The sequence below is a fragment of the Aythya ferina genome (genome assembly GCF_964211825.1).
Source record: "Aythya ferina genome assembly, chromosome: 2".
Lineage (NCBI taxonomy): Eukaryota > Metazoa > Chordata > Aves > Anseriformes > Anatidae > Aythya > Aythya ferina.
The window spans coordinates 100,797,518-100,820,554 of record NC_140297.1 but is presented as its reverse complement, the minus strand read 5'-3'; the positions used below and the strand labels follow the sequence as shown (position 1 = coordinate 100,820,554).

The 23,037-nt window shown below is 34.9% G+C and overlaps 1 protein-coding gene across 7 annotated transcripts in view; it reads right to left on the bottom strand.

Annotated features, from left to right (window-relative positions):
* Window positions 1-23,037, bottom strand: part of NETO1 (neuropilin and tolloid like 1) — a 71,793-nt gene that overhangs the window by 26,497 nt on the left and 22,259 nt on the right. For 6 of the 7 annotated variants that reach the window (XR_014689255.1, XR_014689256.1, XM_084508339.1 and 3 more), the window contains exons 5-6: window positions 6,741-6,782; window positions 6,506-6,663 (exon numbers count right to left, since the gene is read on the bottom strand). Coding sequence is in view for 5 of the 7 variants with exons in the window: in XM_084508339.1 (XP_084364465.1) it covers window positions 6,506-6,663; window positions 6,741-6,782 (200 nt within the window). In the remaining 2 variants the exon portion in view is untranslated. The remainder of the gene's footprint in view (window positions 1-6,505; window positions 6,664-6,740; window positions 6,783-23,037) is intronic. The other variant, XM_084508340.1, reaches the window with a different exon arrangement.

Sequence of the window (23,037 nt, the reverse complement as noted above, 5' to 3'; positions counted from 1 at the left end):
AAAAATGCTGGTAAGTGACAGCTTTTAAGTTTCTTGGTACTGTTCTGCTTTCTAATTCTCAAAACTGTAGATCAGATTCTGATTCTGCTGCTCTCTTTGGTAGATGTTTTATTACTTTCATTGGTAGCCTTTTTATTGTATTTGCTAGCAATTGTTTGGATTGAGAGTGCTGAGGTTGGTTATATTTTTATACCTGAACAGGGTAGATTCATGTTAACTTAACAGTGTTTGTTTTTGCCAGTTCCACTTGGGCATGCATATTATCACATCTGCTAGATAAGATTCTACACACATGCTGGTCTTCCTATGTCATCTGAAAAAAAAATGTTTCTGATAAGTAATTTTAATATTTTAACATAGGTAAACAATATTTTATATTTGTTTAAACATAATTTGTCCACCATGTTTCAGGAAGAAAACTTAATATGCTATCAAAATTTACAGAGTTTCTCATTATTTGCAAATATTATTCACATTATCTATATGTTAATAATCTCCAGAGCTTCTTTAGGGATGGATCCCATCTGAAGCTAGTAAACATGACTTTGTCTCCTCTTAAATTTTTCAATCTCTAAATTCCATTTTTTTTTCTGTAACATTTGAGGAATCACCATCCAAATGTCTCCTATTGAATTTTAGTGTCCCGTTTCAAGCTTCTTTTCTACATCTGATAAAGAAGAGTCCAAAAAATAGGTTTATGTTAATTCATTAGAGCTGACAGTTTAAACAGTTTAAACTGGGTCTCATCCCAGAGCATAAATTTCCACTTTGCTTATGAGAACAGAAAATGTTTTGTCAGGCTGGTTTATACAAAATTGTAGCTCTGGAATTTGCTTCTCATCCTGTTTCTTCCTGCTGGTCCAGAAAACACATGGGCAACAACCAAGTCTCTCTCAAAATTTTGTTTAATCTGAAAGTTGTACTCCTGGAATCAAAAGCATATTTGTGTTTGGTCAGGTAAGAGGATACAAGGTCAATTGTGAAAATAGCAATAAATTATTTAGAACCTCTGCCAGGTCAGTAGTAAGAAGTACTTATCCTTTGTAAGTAAGTCAGTGTCTTGAAACTTCCTTCCTGACTTGAATACAGCAACACTTTACGGGCATGCCTACATGATCAAGCAGTGGTCTCCCACTCTTAATTCCCCTGCCATTGTCCTGGGTGCAAGTGCAGGCTCCACTTGGCTTGGGTTCCGCCATACACACAATTGGCTGAATATGGTACAGCGGTGTGTCATTCTGTGCGGTGGGTAGCTCAACCCAAGCATGGGCCCTCAGAACCCTGGATGGGAGTTTTTACCCCATGCTTAGCTTCACTGCCCACATCCTTATCTCACCAAGTGGCCACTTTGGCTCAATCTGGGGCCAACTCTGTCAACACCAGCCATAGAATCATATCATAGAATGGCTTGGGTTGGAAGGGACCTTTAAGATCATCCAGTTCCAAATCCCCTGTCTGTGCTTTGGACACTTGTCTTCCTTCCTATGCTGCCCAGAGTTTTTGATTATGAACACTTCTTATAGTTTTGTGTCAGAACTGGAACACCATATTTGTAAACATTTTATTACTTTTACCATCAAAATCTACTATTTGTTGTTTCTTGTTTGGTTGGTTTGTTGGTTGGTTGGGTTTTTCCCCTACAAAACCACTCAAGGACTAAGCACAATATGATGGTAGCTTGCTGGGGAAGTTACCACCAAAAGGAGCACCATATCATCACAAACATACATTTTATTTCTATTTGGGCTTTGTCAAACTCTGCTGATGTATCCAAAATAGAAAAATGTTTCCTGACAATCTTTTCCTCTACCTTTTCACCCCAAACAGAAAGTAAGAAATTCATAGAGTCATAAAGTCATAGAATGGCTTGGGTTACAAGGGACCTTGAAGATCATCTAGTTCCAACCTCTCTGCCATGGGCAAGGATGCCACCCACTAGATCAGATAGCCCAAGGCCTCACCCAACCTGGTCTTGAACACTTCCAGGGGTGGGGAATCCACAACCTCTCTGGGAAACCTGTTCCACTGCCTCACCACCCTCTGAGTGAAGAATTTCCTCCTAACATCTAAGAAAAATCTCGCATCTTTTAGCTTAAAACCATTTCCTCTTGTCCTGTCATTATCTGATTGAGCAAAAAGTTGCTCTTCATCTTTTTTATGACCCCTTTAAGAACTGAAAAGTTGAAGTAAGGTCACACCAGAGCCTTCTCTTCTTTAGGCTGAAAAGCACCATCTCTCTGGGATGTTCTTTGTAGGAGAGGTGCTCGAGCCCTCTGAGAGCCTTTGTGGTCCTCCTCTGGACCCGCTCTAACAGGTTAACATCCTTCTTGTGCTGGGGGCCTCAGACTTGGATGCAGTACTCCAAGTGGGTCCTCACAAGGGCTGAGTAGAGGGGGACAATCACCTTCCTTGACCTGCTAGCCACTTGCCTTTTGATGCAGCCCAGGATGCAGTTGGCCTTCTGGGCTTCAAGTGCACACTGCTGGCTCATGTCAAGCTTTTCCAGAACCCCGAAGTCCTTCTCTGCAGAGCTGACATGAGCTCAAGGAGTTCTTCTCCCAGTCTGTTCTCATGCACTTGACCCAGGTGCAGAACCTTGCACTTAGACTTGTTGAACCTCATTAGGTTCATGGGTGCCCACTTCTCAAGCTTCTCTAGTTCCCTTTGGATGGCATCCCTTCCTTCTGTTGTATCAACTGCACCACTCAGCTTGGTGTCTTCTGCAAACATGCTGAGGATGCACTCAATCCCACTGCCTAGGTCATTGATAAAGATTTTAAACTGTACCAGTCCCAGGAGAGATGCCTGAAGGACACCACTCATCATCAGCCTCCACCTGGACATAGAGCCAATGACCCCCACTCTCTGGGAGCAATCTTCACGCCAACTCTTTATCCACCCATCAATCCATGTCTCTTCAATTTGGAGATCAGGATGTCATGTAGGACCATGACAAGGCCTTACAGAAGTCCAGGTAGATGATGTTGGCCGGTCTTCCCTTGTCAACTGATACAGTCATTCCATCATAGAAGGCCACCAAATCGGTCAGGCACAATCTGACCTTGGTGAAGCCATTCTGGCTGTCTCGGATCACCTCTTTGTCTTGCATATGCCTTGACATTGCTTCCCATAGTTATTTTATATTTCTAATTTTCTATTCACAAATAAAGGATTCTTTGTTTATCCACAGCTGTAGCCAAAGACGATTCCAAAGTTTTTGAAATCCCAGTGCAATAAACTTATCTAATTTCTCTTTTGGCATTTGTTTTGCAGTGAAGGGCCAAGTATCTTGGAATGGAGAGGTTCTTTTACCTCTTTATTGTTCTGAGTAGGTTGCCACATTCAATCCGCATCTCTCTTCTTTATTTGCCAGTCTTGTTCTTTATTGATTGAAATCTACTTCTACATGTAATACAGAACCCCCAATATTTCTGAACTCCAGGTTCACAGTTATCTTACTCAGCAGGAATTGACTTCAAATGAATGCATTAATCACACATTTTGCAACCCATCACTATCAAACATAAGGCTGCAAGTCTGCATAAAGATTGAAGTTCTGTTTAAGCTGCCTTCTGCTTTCTTCTACACTTACAGAAAGTTTCCATTCTGCATGCATTTTCAGCATTTTAATTTTTGTGCTACAAGGTGATCTGTGATGACTCAGTATTTTAAGCATATGCAAGAAATGTACCATTCTCTGTCCCATTCTAGCTTGCTGAGAGTAGCAGCAATGTTACACCCAGACTGTCAGGTTGAAGTTCAGGCTTAGAGCTCTCAAGTTCCTACACCCGGACTGATCTCATTGCATACATGTTGAGCTCAGACTTGGCTTGAATCTGAAACTGCAAACCATGGAAGGGACTTATATCTTCCTTCTGCAGACAGTTTAGATTGGATGAGCTTAAGCCAAATGAAATTGCAAACAGCTCACACTCTGGCACAGTTGAAGAAACTAAAATGTAAGGAGCCATCCCAAATTCTGTCTGAGAAACACTGACCTTTTAGGCATAGTTCCCAGTAACAAACAGTACAGCTCAGAGTACAGGAGCATGTAGATATAAAGACAGTTGATGAGTTCTTACTGTTCTTAGCTGGAAAGCCTGTTTTCATAGGTGGATACTGCTATAAATTAGAATGAAGTCACTGACATTGTACTGAATATGTCATTAATTCAAGGGTAGATAAGCACAGAGGAAGCAGACTGTAAAATATGGACAACAGAATTCAGACCAATAAACAATATTAACATAGATCTTACTTCTTACATGATTTTTTTCAAAAATTATCCATTAATTTGTTCCTTAATACTTGAATATTTTTCAAACATTCCCAGTGTGGAAATACCATGGACATACGTGTGTTTGTGTATATAAACATATATATATATATATGTATATGAAAAACAGGCTAATAAAGTTCAAATGCTAAATTAGTTGTCCTTCAAACTGAATCAAGGCTTCAAAATTGGCTTTTTTTCCTAGCTTACCAAAAAAGCTTTCATTTACATGTTGGGAAATGATGATTTATGTGCTGTTATATTGTTTAATGTCTTTACCCAGAGAATTCTGTAAGATGGGAACAAGAAGATTCTTCAGGAGATGACCCAGACCACCCCTCTTTCTAAAGGTAAGATTAGTAATGTTTGTCTAATATTTAGTTATTTATTTATCTTTATTTATTCATTTTACCTCCACTTTAACAATGTTAGCCATGCTGGCTGAACAAACCTCCTTAACCAATCATTTATAATCCACTCCATAATTTTTTTCCCTAACATTTAACCAAAATCAATCTTTTTCCAATGCAGAACCATGACTTGTCTGAGCCATGGACATGAGAGGAGCCCTTCCTTGTTATTAAAACTTTTTAGATACTGTCTCATAACACCCTCCTTCACTAGAATCTTAATGCGATATTTAAAAACTTTTGATCTCTCCTCATGCCTTTTAGAATTTTCTCATTGCTTTCCCTTCCATTTACTCTTTTGCTAGTCTATGCTTTTTGAGATGAAGTACAGCTAAATCCAAGTATAAAAATTCACAGACTAACCTATTCACAAAGAACTAACCCTCTATTGACAGTGGTAGTGTGGCATAATTCTGTTACACATTATGGTTACAGTTACATGGCTACATATATTGTTTTTTTATATCAGGACTAAATTGTGGATAAATCCTACAGATAAATAAATATGACATTTCTAGGAAGACTTTAAATCATGTGGCACTTTAGAGTTAGATCAAATAAGAATGTCATGATGACATTATCTGACCAACTAAGAATACAGTGGAATTAAAACTGTAGGGCAATTTTATTAGCTTATTTAATTGTGCTGAATCTATATTTTAATAGTGTGTTTATCAGTTTTCTTACCAACAAATATCTAAGTATATAATGTGTAATAATGATAAATTAGTCCAGTCATTTCACATGTATAGTCTGGAAACTTCATCTACTTAATTGGAAACATTTATGAATATTGAATTTTCCAAACAGTAAAAAATATGAGACTAAAACATATTCTGGAAATAATTTATCTGTAGTCTTATGAGCCAACTGTTCAACACCTAAACTTTCACAATAGAAAAATTTTTGATACTAATGCATTTTTCTCTACTGGAAACTCTTCATCTTGCTTATTCAATATTCAGTGCTGGAACAGTGTAATGTATTCCATACAGTCTGCTCTGGGATTACACACAAAAACCATACCTGTTTAAAGATCCAGAGATTATTGGATATAAAAATTATACCTTGTAAAACTTTTCTAGTACAATAAAAAACAGATAGTAAAAATATACTGGGGAGTTCTCTTTAGCAGTCTAAATGAAAGTAGATGGGAGCACAGAGATGTTCCAACTGCAGAGAGGAGAAACAGTAGTATAGCCAGCAACAATTAGTCCAAATAATAACTGATAAGAGACGAACTCAAGCAAAATAAAAAATAAAAAATAAAAAATCATTAAATTCATTGCAGCACTGTCCTGTGTGTTACAAAGACCTGTTTTGCTGATTATGGTGAGAGAGAAATGAGAACACTATCTCTTTTTGTCAGTGGTTCTAAAACAAAGGAACTAAAGACCTTGTACATAGTAACATTAATTTACCTTGACTCCATTTTCACCATTCCCAGATGAGAAACAGTAATGATCTTAGGGACCCAGCAGTTCTCTATTAATAGTCTCTGTGTTAGATAAGATCACCTCCCACTTAACTAAACACACCAATTCTTTAAACATATGAGCAAAATTAAAGATGAATTTAAGAAAATTATTTATGGCACAAAAAGCACATTAATGCTGCCCACATCATTATTTATAGAGAAAGAAGGTTATTTTGATTGAGGTGAAAAATTACCTTTCAACAGCAGAAGGAAAAAACAGTTTACAAGTTCAAGCTGTAAAGTTATTAAACAAGATCTGTCTGTATTAAGAAATGCACAGCATATTAGAAAAGTCAATTTCTTAAATTAAGTGGCAAATCAGCAAGTGGACAAAGGACTGACCTTGGATCTGGGTGGTGCTCTGATGTACCATTTACAGTCTACTGCTTCAGTTTCAGAAGCTTTTCCTTCTTTGACAATTTGTATAGATTCCACAATTCCTTCAGGTCCTCCCATCTCAAACTCACAAACTAAATAACAAAATACCAGAAGAATGAATCCTGAACAGCAAAAAAAAAATATTTTCTACAGCAGAAAGCAAAGGCTTCTGAGACTTAGGAAGAACCAATATACCAACCTGGCAATGGTTTCAAAACTCCAAGGTCCTTAAAATCGGGATCTTGAAAATTGAGAAACAGAAAATTAGTTTTGTTCAATATCTTGTGTATAACATCAATGCATTAAAACTGGACACTTCAGTGATATAATTATACATTTATTTATTTGGAATGTGACTTGTTTCTTGCAATGGGCTTAAAAAGCTATGACAACACACTAATTATTAATGCAGAAAGTGTTGGTAATACCGTGCAAAGTTATTATATTTTTCCATTATAGAATCCTGCTTTGAAAAATGTTGTCACGATTTTCTCTGTCTCACTCTCTTTCAGAAGAATGAATTAAAAAACAAAATCTGTACACACTAGAAAGCAAGAACATCACACAGCTACCCACATGATATTTTAACATCAGTTAAATTAGAGATATCAGTCTAATGAAAAAGATATATTTACAAATCCATTCAGAAACCCTTATTTAACAGCATTATTAGAACACAACTTCATTCTGTGGTTATGAATATCAACTCTACCAAAAATAAGGAGTTTCTTTCTTTCTCAGAGGAATCAATTTGGTATTCCAGGAATACATATCATAAGAATTTACCATGGAATTTATTGTGTTAACAAGGTAATAAGTCTAATACATGTGTTATTTTTAATAAGATAAACATGATAATATTTATTGCCTGAGATCCTTTGTATTTTGCTTTTATAGCCAGATATAACACTTATATGAAATGAGTTTGGTCATGGATCTATGGTTCAATAAACAGCTATGCATAGACAAACCAACATTTTGTAAAATTTTGCTGCAGTTTGAATATATTGCCAGAAATGTGAAAGGGGCTAAATTATTTCAATTATCTCCTCAAAATAGACTAGTCTTGTCTGTTTTGTCTGTTGTTTTTTGTTTGTTTGTTTGTTTGTTTGTTTTAATCTCTTGCACTATTATGCTATTTAACATGAAAATTCTGTGTTATTTTTCCCATCTTCATGGGAAAGAGAACAAAAAAGAAACCCACTGTTGTCTGTCTGTCTTTCTTTCTTTCTTTCTTTCTTTCTTTCTTTCTTTCTTTCTTTCTTTCTTTCTTGAAATTTTGCAGGATCTGGTCTTCTGAAAACAATGTTAAACATCTACAAGTAAACACTCTGCATCAAGCTTCTCCTGGGCCACATTCCACCCAGGCCTCAAAAGGACTGCACAAAAAGAAAATCAAGGTCAAATTTGAGCTATACAATATAATCATGGAACTCATCTTATTGCTTCAGGATTGACTCAATGTATCCAAAGCTATAAAAACAATGAGTCTGACAGTTGGAAATCAACTGGAGTAAAACCAAACCAATACAGCAAAACCAGCTGTTCCCCTTTAACCATTGTTTAGTTTGTACAGTAACAATTATAACCAAATAATATCAAGAAAAACAAAGTCTAGTGTCTTATGAGCAAGAACAGCAATTTTAGCCTGAACAATGAGGATATACTGTCAAAAGCAGAGTTTTAAAATCACCTTTTAAAACTGTCTTGTTATAACCAGGCTGCTGCTTTTTTTTTTTTTTATTTCCCAGTTTTCCTCTTACAGTGGCACAATATAAGTCCTGACTAAATACTCATTAACTTAAGGGGCTGCAAATATAAGTGAATAGGAAATTAGTATTAATTGTTATTCAGTTTTATAGATCAGCAGATAGATACGATAATAAATGTAATTAGATATTTCTGTTAATATACTCATATGTTGATATCTACTGCTGAAAGCAAGGTGTTTAAAGGAAGTACACTTTACTGGTTCAAATCATGTCTAGTGTATCCATCACATTTCTTCTAGTCTGAGTTTACAGAGATCAGTCTGATCTACTCAAAACACTCCAGCAAATTTACAAAGTAGAGAGGAGGAAAGAGGGAGAAAAAAGTTCTGACAGGATTTCTCCTATATGAAAGGTTTTTCATAGACAGGAGTGTTGATAGCAAGATTCCTTGCTGATTTACTGGCCTTACTTAACATATTAGAAATAAGGATTGGGGGTGGGGTGATAGGGATGTGGAGGATGTTGAAGGCAGACTGCATGTCAGAAAGAAAACATGAATGACTTTTTGCTCTGAGGTTTCCAAGTCTGAGCATACCTTACAAATAGTGTACAGCTCATTCTAGCTGCTGCTATAATATTTACAATTAATTTGCAAAATCTCTTCCTTCAAGAAACTTAATGTCTGAAGTGCAATCATGTACTTTGACCCGCAAAACATATCTGAATATATGTTCCCATTTTTTTTAACAATGCAGTTATAATAAAATCACACAGAAATGCAAAAATCTGTTAACATTCTAGAAATATGGTAGATCTAGAAGTGGACATGCAAGTACTCAGCTGTGTTTACAACCATTCAACATTTGCAGAGGCTTCTGGACAGGCTGGATTAATGGGCAGAGGCCAATGGGATGAGGTTCAACATGGGTAAGTGCCAGGTCCTGCATTTTGGCCACAACAACCCCATGCAATGCTACAGACTTGGGGCAGAGTGGCTATGCAGAGGAAAAGGATCTGGAGGTGTTGCTTGATGCTCACCTGAACATGAGCTGGCAGTGTACCCAGGTGGCCAAGAAGGCCAACGGCATCCTGGCTTGTGTCAGGCATAATGTGGCCAGCAGGACCAGGACCCCCTGTAGTCTGCTCTGGTACCTCATGTACTGTGTACCTCAAGAAGGACATTGAGGCCATGGAGTGTGTCCAGAGAAGGGTTACGAAGCCAGTGAAGGGCCTGGAACAAAAGTCCTATGAGGAGTGGCTGAGGAAACTGGTGTTGTTTAGTCTGGAGAAGAGGATGCTCAGGGAAAACCTTATTACTCACTACTACTGCTTCAAAGGAAGATGTGGGGAGCTGGGAGTTAGCCTCTTCTCACAGGTAACTAGTGATAGGACTAGAGGAAATAGCCTCAACTTGTGCCAGGGGGGATCCAGTTGGAAATTAGGAGAAATTTCTTCTCAGAAAGAATAGCTAGACATTGGAACAGGTTGCCCAGGAAGGTGGTGGAGTCACTGTCCCTGTTGGTGTTTAAGAAAAGGTTGTATGTTGTACTTAGGGACATGGTTTAGTGTGTAATATTGGTGGTAGGGGGGCAGTTGGACCATATTATCTCTGAGGTCTTTTTCAACCTTTATGATTCTATGATTACATGATTTTGAGAGTGATAATCTAATAAAGTATGTAACATGCTTTAATAATAACATTATATTTAATATTATATTTAATAATAACATTAATAACCAGTATTATTATAATAAAAGCAACGATTTGTAAGTAAGGTATTATGAGAAATACTGAGATTTCTACCATGTTTAAGCATATTGCCAAAACAAATGTCTGGTTTTGAAATAATCTACTATTAAATAGATTATACTTTAGCAGCTCTTCTGTATGTAATTCAATCAAATTGTTATTATCAGCTTGGCTGAGTCAGAAACCTTTTAATGATATCTAAATACTAACTGGCTAGATCTTCTGATAGCCAGATACTCTTTTCTTTTGCACTAATGAAAACTATGTTTCATTAGGGAAGAATCCAAAGTCAGAAAAATTTTGTTGTGAAAAATAAGATTGATCACCTATAATGAGAGAGAAAAATATGAGGTAATAAGTCTTGAGAGGATTGTAGTACATGGATTTATTTAATTATTTTTAATGGGGATCTCTCTCGTAAAATGAAATCTGTAAAACAGGGGATTTATGTAAAAAATGTATAAATGTGTAAAAGTTATGTAAATGGAAGATCTTGAAGCCACAATAAATTCTGGTATTCTTTGCTGCAGCATTGAACATCTCTCTTAAAACAAACAAACAAACAAGAGTATCCAAAAATTTCCTTTGGTGATATATTATAACCCGTTCTACAAATAATAGATTCCTGCAATGTTTAGTTAACACAGGTTTTCCTGTAAGGTCTCTGTGAAGCACAGAATTACATTTGAAAAATATTATGAGATGTAAAAATATGTGCCAGATTATTCAGTTACTGACAAACAAGCAGAAAAAGAAAATTCAGAGTGGCCCAAGGCAAAAATTATGAAAATCTATAGATTTCCTTAATTTGTAAAAAATGGGCTGGATGAGGAAACAGAGGTGGATGAACAGCCAGGCCCAGAGGATGGTGATCTGTGTCACAAAGTCTAGTTAGAGAGTAGTAACTACTTGTATAACACAGGGAACAATATTGGCTGCAATTCTAGTCTGGAAGATGGTGCAGAGCATATACTCAGCAGGTTTGCAGAGGACACAAACCTGGGAGTAGTGGATACACCAGAGGGTCAATGGTGCCATCTAGAGGAACCTTGACAGGCCGGAGAAATGGTCTAGCAGGAATCTCATGAAGTTCAACAAGGTGTTCATAGACCTGAGGTAGAACAGCCCCAGGCACTAGTACATACTGGGTCCTGGTGGACAAGTGAATATGAGTTAGAAAGGTGCTCTTGCTACCAAGAAAGCTTTACTCAGCATTGGTGAGGTCACGCCTGTGTCCAATATTGAATTTCCCAATACAAACTGCAACAGAGATGCTGAAGAGAGTCCAAAGAAAGGACATAAAGATGGTGAAGGGACTGGAACATCTCTCTTATGAGGAAAGGCAGAGATAATTGGGACTGTTCAGACTGGAGAAGAAAAGGCTCAGGTAATATCTTCTGCATGTATATAAATAGCTGGAGGAAGTTTGCAAAGAAGAGGGAGCCAGGCTTTTATCAGTGGTAACCAATAGCAGGACAAGAGGCAACAGGCACAACCTGAAATACAGTAGGTTCCCTCTGAACATGATCCTGGAAAGTCTGCCCCAGATTGCCCTGGTAAACTGGAGGTTGGACCAAGTGATCCAGAGGTCCCGTTCAAACTCCATCATTCTGTGATACTGTAATAACTAAACACCAAAAGTGGCTGACAGTGACATTTCTAGTCAAAATATAAATCTAAAGTAATAGCATGTGTTAGACAAATCCCTGTCAACAGGCAGACTCAGTCTGGTGGAATTTGTTTTTGTTTCAAGTCATGTGATTATTAACTTGGTATTTCTTAGAATATTTTAGGTCTAGGATCTACTTAATTTCATGGGATTGTTTATATCTGAATAAAGTATACATATTGAAGAACACGAACAATTAATATATGGTCAGAAGTCAAGATGAAGGAAATGTGTGCCACAAAATCTTGCTGCAGATATGAACCCTGTTTTGAAATTAAATTGTGAGACATTTTGATAGAGTTTTTTTTTGTTTGTTTGTTTTTGTTTTGTTTTGTTTTGTTGTTTTTCAATAAATAAGAGAAGAAGGAATTATTTGATCAAACTATATGGTATAGAGAGTTGATGTCTGAAACATAAGCAAGTTGATGTTATTTTTGAATACAAAACCTACATTTTTAATGGATATATACCAAGAATATTCAAAGTATGTAGAGAAACATTATTTGCTGAATAAGGAAAACATTCAACTTCATTTCTTGAACAGAGAGCTATAGATATATCTTTTCATTTTCTTATATTTGACTAACTAGAAATAGTCATTCAAGCTTCATTCTATTAATATTTAAGGAATTCTAGTTTATACACATTGTTGCCTATCATAGTATTTATCAAAGACCTAATTTTACATTCAAATGCTTGTGAAAGAGTAAGCAGAACTGCAATATTTAGCAAGGTACTAGTTATTTATTTTCAAGTTTATGAAACCAGGTAATTTTTACAATTATTTATGGGAGCTTATGTCAGTCCTGCATTCTTGAGTGGTAATTTTCTGTAAAAGCAGAGCTTGCAGAACTCAGAAAAAAAGACAGGATTGTTCTAAGTTATTGTATGTGGTTGTCTTATAGTATTTGATGATGCAATGCAAAGACTGGATGATGACCAAAAGATTTTAAAAGTATTGAAATAATCTAAAGAATCACAAAAATAATTATAAATTAGGAAAAAAAAAAAATCTATAAGCAAACATTTTGTGGTGTACAAGCAAGGGGACTTGCTTGTTCTGCTGAGAGTGAGGGAAAAGTGTTAAGTAGTACAAAAGTATTAAGTGGAGTAGATACATAAAAATAAATAAAAACTGTTGTATTGTCAGCTGAAAAGAAAATTTGTTCCAATTTTCAGTTCTGTAGTCTTATTGAAACTTCAATTAATATGTCTATATCTGTATTAAAGATACAACAAGATCTTAAAAGAAAACATATAGTTTGCTAGACACCCTGAAAAAACAGTTCTATAAAAATTCTATCTGGCAAGAGTATGTGCTACATTTTCTATTTGTTTTCTATGTACTTTTATGTACTTTTTTTTTTTTTTTTAATATACATATAATCTAAAACAGTGCTTTGTATATTGTTCACTCCTCAGCACAGTTATGAAAGAATTTAAAGGCAATAAGTGTTTATGTAGAAGTGACTATGACTCTTAATCTTTCACCTTAAAGTCTTACATCAGCAGGAAGTCATGTGAAACCAAGTAAGTTGAAAGAATACTCTGGAGTATTCGCTCTGTTTTTGAAGACGTAGTTCCATCAGGAGAGACTACTTTGTCTTGTGTTTCTGATTCGCAGTAAAATACACAGCTACTATTTTTCTTAGGAAGAAATTTTATAAATGAATGCTGCAAGCAGTAGGGGATGCAACATCATAATTTAAAAAAATCACAGAAAAATACAATCCACTCACTCTAGCTACTTCAACTTGATTCCTTATAGTACTGTAGTATTGTTGAAATAACACAGACTGCCTCCCAGAGTTTTTTGTTTGTTTGTTTGTTTTGTTTTTTAATTCTTCTAATGTCATATTTACTGATCTTAGTTCATATTGACGAGCAAAGCATCTGTAGGCTGTAACTGGTATATTATACTGACATACAAACTTCACTACTGTGGCGACCTGAGATATACTGCACATGTTAACAAGAGCTAGGCATTTTTATACCAAAAGTTAATACTTGTTTCTTTGACATCATTTTGGAAATGAAAAAGCAGTATCATCAGAAAAAGAAAATCTGTATCTTTATGTAGCTTCTTGCTAAGATTGGTCAAAATACTTAGACAAGAAATCGCCTGAATGAACTCTACTAGAAAAGAATACATGAATACAGAGATTGAATTTGGATTTCTCTTTTTGAGTACACAATGGCAGGATTGATATATTGCATGATATTGTGCCTGCTTTCCTCCCCTGTCTGCTCTGTCACCTACTTAGAGCAGGTTCTTTCTCCATTGTAAATTTTGTATGGACGGGAACCAAGGAACCGTTCTGGAAGGTGAGAGGGCTCATAGGTCACATCCTCAAAGAGTGTTTGGACTATTCAGTATGTGCAGCTAAATTCCAAAAGTGAGAAGTACTTCTTGATACTGCATTATAGACATACTCTAAAAAGGAGAGCAGTAATGGGCAACAACATCATACTCTGAGACTGCTCAATGGAAAGAGGAAGTCTGGGGTCCTTGATGATCTGGGTGGGATTATTTGGCAGATAATTTTTATTATATTAAGTATTTGTACTTGCTCCTGAATGCCCCAATTAGGAATCAGATTCCCTTCATGCAGCACAGTGGCTGCATATACTTAATGGGCTGCATATACTGCCAGTTGTCCAGAAATGTCTGAACCAAGAATGAATGAGCTCAGGAGCCCACTCTATCTGAGAATAGCAGCCAAGCAATCTCTGCTGACAAAGTGCAGCCGAACCATGAGGACTGACTGTCAGTCATTAAGGGCAGTACAGCATATGTGTCATCCCAATATAATATCTCAGTGGCTTCCTGTGATTGACTAATTGTGTCTAAACTTCACTAGGAAGAAAGGTACAACATAGAAGTGCCATAGAGCCTTTCATGAGTGATGTTGAATTTGGCCCAGTTATGCAATTTCATCATAATAATATCAAGGCTTAGGGTTTGTATCACTGATTTGTTAAAGATGACTCTTAACAATCCAAGAAAATAATACTTTCAGTGCACTCTGCAGTGCATAGGGAAAAATGACTCAGAAGGTTTAGCCACAACTGGTTGCTAAGCGTTACTTTTTCAGACTGAATCAATTTACAAGTTTTTTACTTGCTACCACTACATAACTGTGCATAATCTTTTCAAAGAAGCTGTTCATGTTACAACAGTCTATCTCATAGATTTACCAGGAAAGAGAGAACCCAAAGGAATAATTTTTCAATATAAAGTAACCATTGTGAATTTATCATAAGGGAAAGGCCTTCCTTGTATTTAACTTTTTATTTATTTATTTATTTATTTAAACCCAGAACAAATACACTCACTGCAACATTCCCAATTATTTTGAAGAACTACATCTTTTTCAGCTATTATATTCAACAAAATATATAATTTTTGTTACTTCAAGTAGTACTGAATAACCTGTAGCTGACCACACAGTAAGACTCATTTCCAATATAGACAGAAACATCAGCATTGTGTTTATACTACCTGACAACCCCTTGCTGTAGCTGTCCATGCTAGCTATGGCATATAGGTTATGTCATTTTTGTGAAGATAACTTCATCTTTCATGAGAACCACAAGTGTCTCCTCTAGTTCTCATGTGTGAACAGTTCATCTTCCACTTTAACAAGAGTTCTATTTCCAAATATTTTCTCTTACTGCCTAGCAAAGCAACAGGTGTACTTTTGTTAAAGTGAATAACCTTATGAGAATGGGAATCGAGCTGTGTTTGCAAAAACGACAGATTGTTTAATCATCTGGCCATATAAGATACTAGAAAGAAGAAATAGACACAATACTCTTGAAAATATGATCCTTAGAATGGAAAGTGAAATAGCCATAGTACAGTGCCTTTCATTAGTTCACTGTGCAGCTTCAAGACTTTGGGAAGTTATTGGATGAAATGTATTGTAGAGCTCTCCTATAACAAAATCTCTTTATGATTCCAAAAGCCAATGTCATGGGATGTGTTTTAAAATGGAGTAGAAATCTGTAGACATTTAACAGAAAGAGAGAAGTCTAGATTTTCACTGCACTTCACTGGAGCCTGAATGCACTGTTTCTAAAGGAAAAAAATATATATAATTTATTAAACCGAATCATTAACACTAATTGCTATTGTGTATGCCTACCACAGATGGTGGAATATCCACTTTTATCAAATAAGAAGAACTCTAAGAGCCCAGCAACTCAAGGAATTGCTGAGGGATGCATATCAGTACCAAGTCCAAGAAACATCTTCAAGGAAAAAAGTATTCTGTCCTGTCCTTCCAGGATACATAACAGTATAGCTTACAGTGATACCAGTTTTGCTTTTCTTTCACCTGCTTTTTGGAGGTTTATTGCCTAGAAATCATTTTCCTTCAGGGAGCACTGAGCTATTGACCCCAGCAGGTTTCCCAAATTTACATATCACTCTCTACAGGATGTGAAGATGGGTTTTCATGAGCTTGGAGATATCTTTTCACTGTCTTTTCCTTATTAATCTTTTTAACAACACAGTGTAGAAGCTTTCACTAGGGGGAAGATTTTCAGGATAGTCCAGTTCTCAGAAAAAAAAGCTGTGTGTATTAAATTGTGAATTCCTACTTAAATTACCCAAATAATTATGAATTTTACATTTCATTATACAGGATAAAATCTAGATATTTAAAGGATATAAATAATATATGAGAAGAGAGCAATAACCCTTCCACTCTTCCCAGCATTATGCAATTCAACTTCTCCTGAGATTCCACGAGGAAGACACTTTGATAAGTCTTTCTCTACCTAAAGATTTACAGCTAAGTTTTTGCCTTACATTTCGGTTGCTTTCTGTTGGTTACAGCTTCATGAGTGACATTCTTTTTTGTTTGAATAGATCATTTTGATCCCACTTCAGGCAATTAAAGTGCCAGAGTAAAATCCAAACCACGATTAATTGCTAATAGTGACATAGCGTAAAAATAATCTGTTAGAAACAAGATACCAGTGCAGTTGAGACTTTATTATTTTGATGAGGAGAACCCTACTGTATGCTTTACTATGTATTTGACTAAAACAAACATAATTCATATTAATCCTATCCCTAAATATTTTCCACTTAAATTAATGAATAAAAAGCTGTGTGCATCAGTAACAGTAAGCTACGTTTTGCCATATATCCACATGAAAAAATTAGCAAGGTGATAAATTCTAAAACAAAATGTCCTCAGACTTTCAAACTTTTTCTTTAAACAAGATCCTTGTAATAGATTGTCAGTTCTTCTGAGTATCACTTATGTCACATACTCAATGTTCATTAAATGATTCCAAAACTGGTTTATCATAAACATGAGGGGAAAAAAAAAAAAAAAAAAAAAGGTGTGTGTGTGTCTGTAATCTAGAGTTTGAACAGATTTATATTTATTTCTAATAAAAAATAATAATAATTAAAAAAAAAGTTACATATGGTTTTCCTTGTGACAGAAACCCCACTCTTAGTCAGGTTAAAGAATGATTATATTCAACTTATTACATAATTTAAAATTCTGTTTTCATAGCTTGGGAATTTAGATTAAAAAAATTATAGTTTCCATAAAACAAATTTTAAGCTTTTCTTCTTTCTTTAAAAACTACCAATCTGAAGCAATAATTTAATTACCACTGGATTTGCTAACAGTTTTAATATTCATTTTAACATAAACAGGTGTAGGCCCACAATCTGATATGAATTTAGCAATTAGTGTATTGAATATTACACTAATTGACTAGCTTAGTATCATGAAAAGAATGAAAACTGGTCTTCTGCATTACATTCAATATTAAAAAACCATTGTGATCCACTGAAGGACACAATGTTGTTGCGGTTTAACCCAGCAGGCAGCTAAACACCACACAGCCATTTGCTCACTCCCCTCTACCCAGTGGCATGGGAGAGAGAATCAGGGGTGGGAGGGCTGGGGGGTGGGGTTAAGGTTAAAACTCTTGGGTTGAGGTAAAGATAGTTTAATAGGATGAAAGAGGAAGGGAAAAGAATAACAATAATTGTTAATTATAATGATAAAAGAATCATAAAATCAAGCGATACACAATTTTCACCACCTGCTGACCAACACTTTGCTTGTTCCTGAGCAGAGGATGTCTGTCCCACCCTAGCCAACTCCCGCAAGTTTTATTCTTCATCATGACACCATATAGCAAGGAATATCTCTGTGGCCAGTTTGGGCCAGCTGTCCTGGCTCTGTGTGTCCCCTCTGAGCTCCTGGTGCACCCCCAGCCACCTCACTGGCAGGGCAGCACAATAAGCTGAAAAGTCCTCAAGAGTAAGTCCTGCTCTACAACAACTAAAACATCAGTGTGTCATCAGCATTATTCTCATCCTAATTCCAAAACATGGTACCATACCAGCTACTGAAAGAAAATTAACTCTATCCCAGCTGAAACCAGGACAGCAGTGTTCATAGGCCCTTGTGTCTATGTTATACAATGTTCAGTATTGCCATTAACTGGATGAAGAGACTGGGAAAAGAACAGCAAACCGGGTACTGATTAGAAATTTTCCAGTTCTTCCATTGATATGGTAATATTTAGAAAAAAAAAAAAAAAAAAAAAAAAAAGAGAGAGAGATCGGAACAGTTTTCTCTGTCAGCAACAGGTCAGACTAGATCATAAGTCACAGTACTTAGGATTTTTATGTATGGGTCAGCTGCTTATCCAGGCAGGCAATAATTAAATTTCATTTGACCAGATCAAGTTTCTGGCTGCCAAACAGCAGGATTTTTCCTAGCTTGATTTGAAAGAGTCATTTAAAGCTTTAGTTTAAAAAAAAAAAATCATTTAAAAGCACTTGGTAGATTATTGATATAACATACATATATTGGAATATCACTGACATGAAACATTCTGGAATACAAATAACTCTATTACTGGTACAAATTGTCATTTTGGGGAGAGCATAAACAATTAAGGAAATTCAAATTATCCAAATATGATTTTTAAACTACTACACTAGTATGCATTTTATTAAATTAAAAAAAAATAAAAAAAAAAAAAGAAACCTTATTTTGCAGAATTTTAGCATGAACTTTGTAGTTGATAGCAGTTAATAACTATAATCCATAAAATCAGATCACCAATAAAGAATAAAATATTTTTGATAAATTTCCTGCATTCTCTTTTAATATTCATTTCAACATCGAGTTTAGAAATGAGCTACAGGAAAGAAAGGAAAGGAAAAAATCAAGAAATAGTATCATATGATCTTTTATTAACCCACATACCGAAGCCAGCAGATTTGATAACATTGTCTCTTGAGCTTCAACTATCAGATAACATCTGGCAAATGATGTTTGTAAGTCCTGTTACACAACATCTTCTGGCTTCTCAGTGTCATCTAGGGGACTGATACGTGACCAGAATAACACATTTCATGCTGTCTGCTTTTGTCATGCTACCACAGGTTTTTAACAATGGATGTGCTAAGGCATCATTTTTTTTGAATTTGATTCTCAGAAAATATTTGGCATTCCTGTTCTCATCATCTTTCTCATGACTCAAGCAATCTTTCTTAACACAAACCACAGTGTAGTCTTTCAACATCAAAGTATTCAAATAACCTTTCTCTAATGTATAATGATCTCTGAAGCAATGTTTTAAAGTGTTGTTCAAAAGCATTTACTTATTTTTACAGTTTTGCAATGATTCTCAATGATTCTCAATATTCTCAGTTGTTTGGTAGATGTTACTACCACAAAAGTTACTTTTTTTTTTTTTTTTAAATAGAGTCCATTTTAGACTACGTAGCCTAGACTGAGACATTTTGTCTCACTGAATTTAAATTCTCATCTGCAAATCTATATGAGGAAACACTGTTGTCATTAATCTAGTGAGTTACAGACTGTGCTTTTGTCATGCTAAGTACATTCGACATAACTAAATAGAGTCTTCAGAGCAAGAATAATTTGAGGGCACCAGATCTCTTGATTTCAAAATATGTTTGTGTATTTGAGTATTTGTGGTATTTATGATATCTTTTTTTTTTATTATTATTTTTTTATTTTTATATATTTTTTTTTAATGAAACTGAAAATGTAAGCAGGTGTAATTTTGCTGCCAGTAGTATCACTTCATTTATTTATGAATTACTAATATATTCCCAGTGAAAAGTTCTCAGTCCTTACAATTGCAAAAGATTTGTTTAGTTTGGGAATATCATAGCAGAGCAGAATACCAGACTAAATCTAACACATCTGACTCTGTATCCAACATCAATGATATGATTAAAATCTCATCTTGAAACTGGAAAACAATTTGGTCCATTAAACTGAAAATTTTCTATATTGTATGAAATTGAAGACAATGCTTTTATGCATAAGATTATAATACTTAAACAAATAGACTGCAATGGAACCACTTTGAAAAACAAAATTTACATTTTAGGAAGACATGAAGAGTTAAGGAATTCAGTGGTCTTCATTTAGTAATCATAAATGCCAACTTTGAAAATAGTATCACCTTGCATTAATAAATAAAAAGATAATATGCAATTTCCAGCAAACAAGCTTTTCTTTTTTGTTTGTTTTGTTTTCTTTTGTTTTGTTTTGTTGTTTTTTTTTGAGCAAAAGGGGAAAGGTGCAAATGTATAAAATATAATTGAAAGATAATGAATTGGCAGATCAAAATAATCTTTTAAAATTAAAATATTTCTAAATCTAATTTTGCTTAAATTCTGTTTATTTCAGTAAACATCTCAGCCTCTAATGCATTTATATTTGTTCCTAAATGTGCTAAGAAGATAAGTGAACAGAGATTGTAGGAATTCCTAGGTGTCTCCAGATTGCTGAATAAATAGATGAGGTTACTAAGAAATAAATTAGTTAAAAATACTGTCAACAGCATATAACATGGAAGACAGACACCATTCTCTGGAAGAAGAATGGTGTCTTTTTTTTTCAGTTTCTCCATTTTTGGAAGACAACTTCTCAATCCTGACTTCTACTGAATTCCAAATTCAGACAGAGAGAGGAGATCAGATTTTGGAGAGACAGAAGATCGTCTTGGCTTTTTCTAGGTACATTTTGCTTGTAAAGATTTTGTCTGAGCCTAACTTCCAATTTCAGAGAAAGGAGTACATAATAATACACACACACACACACAGAATACTTATTTTTAAAAAGAGACAAAAAGCCTCTTTTCTTATTATTAACAATTAGATAATTGTTCCCTTCAAAAAATTATCTTCAAATACTTCTCCATTTTCATTTTAAAAAGCTCAGTTACCAACAGATGCAGTACCAAAAGCTGACATAGTGGGAATGTATCAAATATCTGTTTATTTTATATTCAAAATATAAAATCCAAGGAGATTGAAAAACTAGTATCACTGCATTTTATGAGTAGTAAACCTGACTGACAAACTGAGTTGGACTAAAAAACATAGCTGAATGAATTGTTCTATGAACTATTTTTATATACAGAAAAATAGTTGCAGATGATTAAGAGTTGGTATTTGTTTGTTTTTGTTTTATTTTGTTTTGTTTTGAAGAGCAAGGATGTCTGGAAGAAGAATAGCACAGAAAATGTCATTCTAACACATACAAAAACTCAATTTATTGTAGCAGAATTTAATAAAGGAAATGTAATAAAGGAAAACAGGGAGTTAGTGAATAAACTTAGTCTATCTTAGGTTTACAATATTGGTTAAACAGACAGTCACCAAATTGATATAATTTGAGTAAAAGTAGAAAACTATATTTTGATTCATGAAAAGAGTTGAAAAAATGGTAGTTCAGTTCTCCAGAATAAATAAATATTTCAGTTTGACATAGGTCAGCAGATGACAAGGTGGAAGACAGTATCTGAACATACCTTTAAGTACCCATGGTGAGATGCCAGAGATCTAGGTATGTGCTTCAAGGTAGACTTGTACTGAAGTGTTTTACTAAACTGGGACTACGGTTAGTAGCTTGTCAGTTCAGTATTTGAATATAGCTAGCTTAAGCAACTGTTCTTTGGAATTATTATTTGGAGTGTATAAGAAAGTAATTTTGGTGACTTTTGATGGATTACAATGTTAAATTATAGTTGCCTTTATTATTATTTGGCCAAAGGGTCTTAATGAAATGCACATTTTTTGAAGAGAAGAAAAATAATGATACCTAACATTTGGACTTACGACGATATAAATTGTGTGCAAATTGAATTTTTTTTCAACAAAGATGATTCACTGGCTTTCCCAAGCAAAAGAAAAACATCTGCTGAGCTAGTGGCATTCGGCATGTAAAGATGATTTCAAAGGTTTACAGGAATGGAAATTATCCTTCCTTCCTATCTTCCTTCCTTCCTGTCTTCCTTCCTTCCTTCCTTCCTTCCATCCTCCCTCCCTCCCTCCCTCCCTCCCTTCCTTTCTTTCTTTCTTTTTCAAATTTCAAAGCTAACTTGTAAGACACCTGCAAGACACAGTGTAAGCTACATTCCTTGACATTGAAGAAATAGATTACTTGAAGCTGGCAAATTCTGGATTCTGGTATTTTAAATAAGGATGCTCTGTGGCATCCTATATTTGGTGACTGAACTTTTTCTCAGCCTTACACTTTTGACCTGAAGAAGGTGCTACTCATGAGCTTGTAAAGGAATATTGTTGCCCAAAGGGAATTAATATCAGAAGGAAAAAAGAAAAAAAAAACAAAAACAAAACAAAACAAAAATTCTTTAATCTACTCAACGTTGACAAACATTAAACAGGACTCACAATAATCAGGTGACTTACATGAATCCACTATCATCATCACATACTTCTTAATTATAAATTTTCATTTTAAAGTTTGTATTCTTTTAAGATTTTGCTTAAAATCTTTTTTTTTTTTTTTTTTTTTTTATTTTTATATTTGCTATATATTTCAGCTACAGTTACTGAGATGGACTTTATTCATAAATCCTGAAATGGATATATATACAGTAAAAGTGTATGTAGTAAAAAGATCTGGTCAATAGCTTGAGTTAGAATAGTAAAAAGATCTGGTCAATAGCTTGAGTTATACAGACAGACTGTGAGAGAGGAAGGGAAAAACAGCTAGAAATAAGTCTGTGCATTTAGAAACTTGATTCAAGCACATGATTTTCCACTAATTTCATGCATAGCCATGCAGTTGCCATCTATCTCACAATAATATTGTATTTCTATTCCTCATACAGAAGAATCTCTACTACTTAAGACCACTATAATAATATATTGAAGATTGTAAGGTCTTTGATATCCCATAAGAAAGAAAGAGAAGACAGATCAAATGCATAGATAAAAGGTGTGACAAAATTTCTACTGAAGTTGATGTAAGCGCAGTCTTACTTTTGGATATGGGCATCAAAGAAGCTCAGATGTGATATTTAAGAT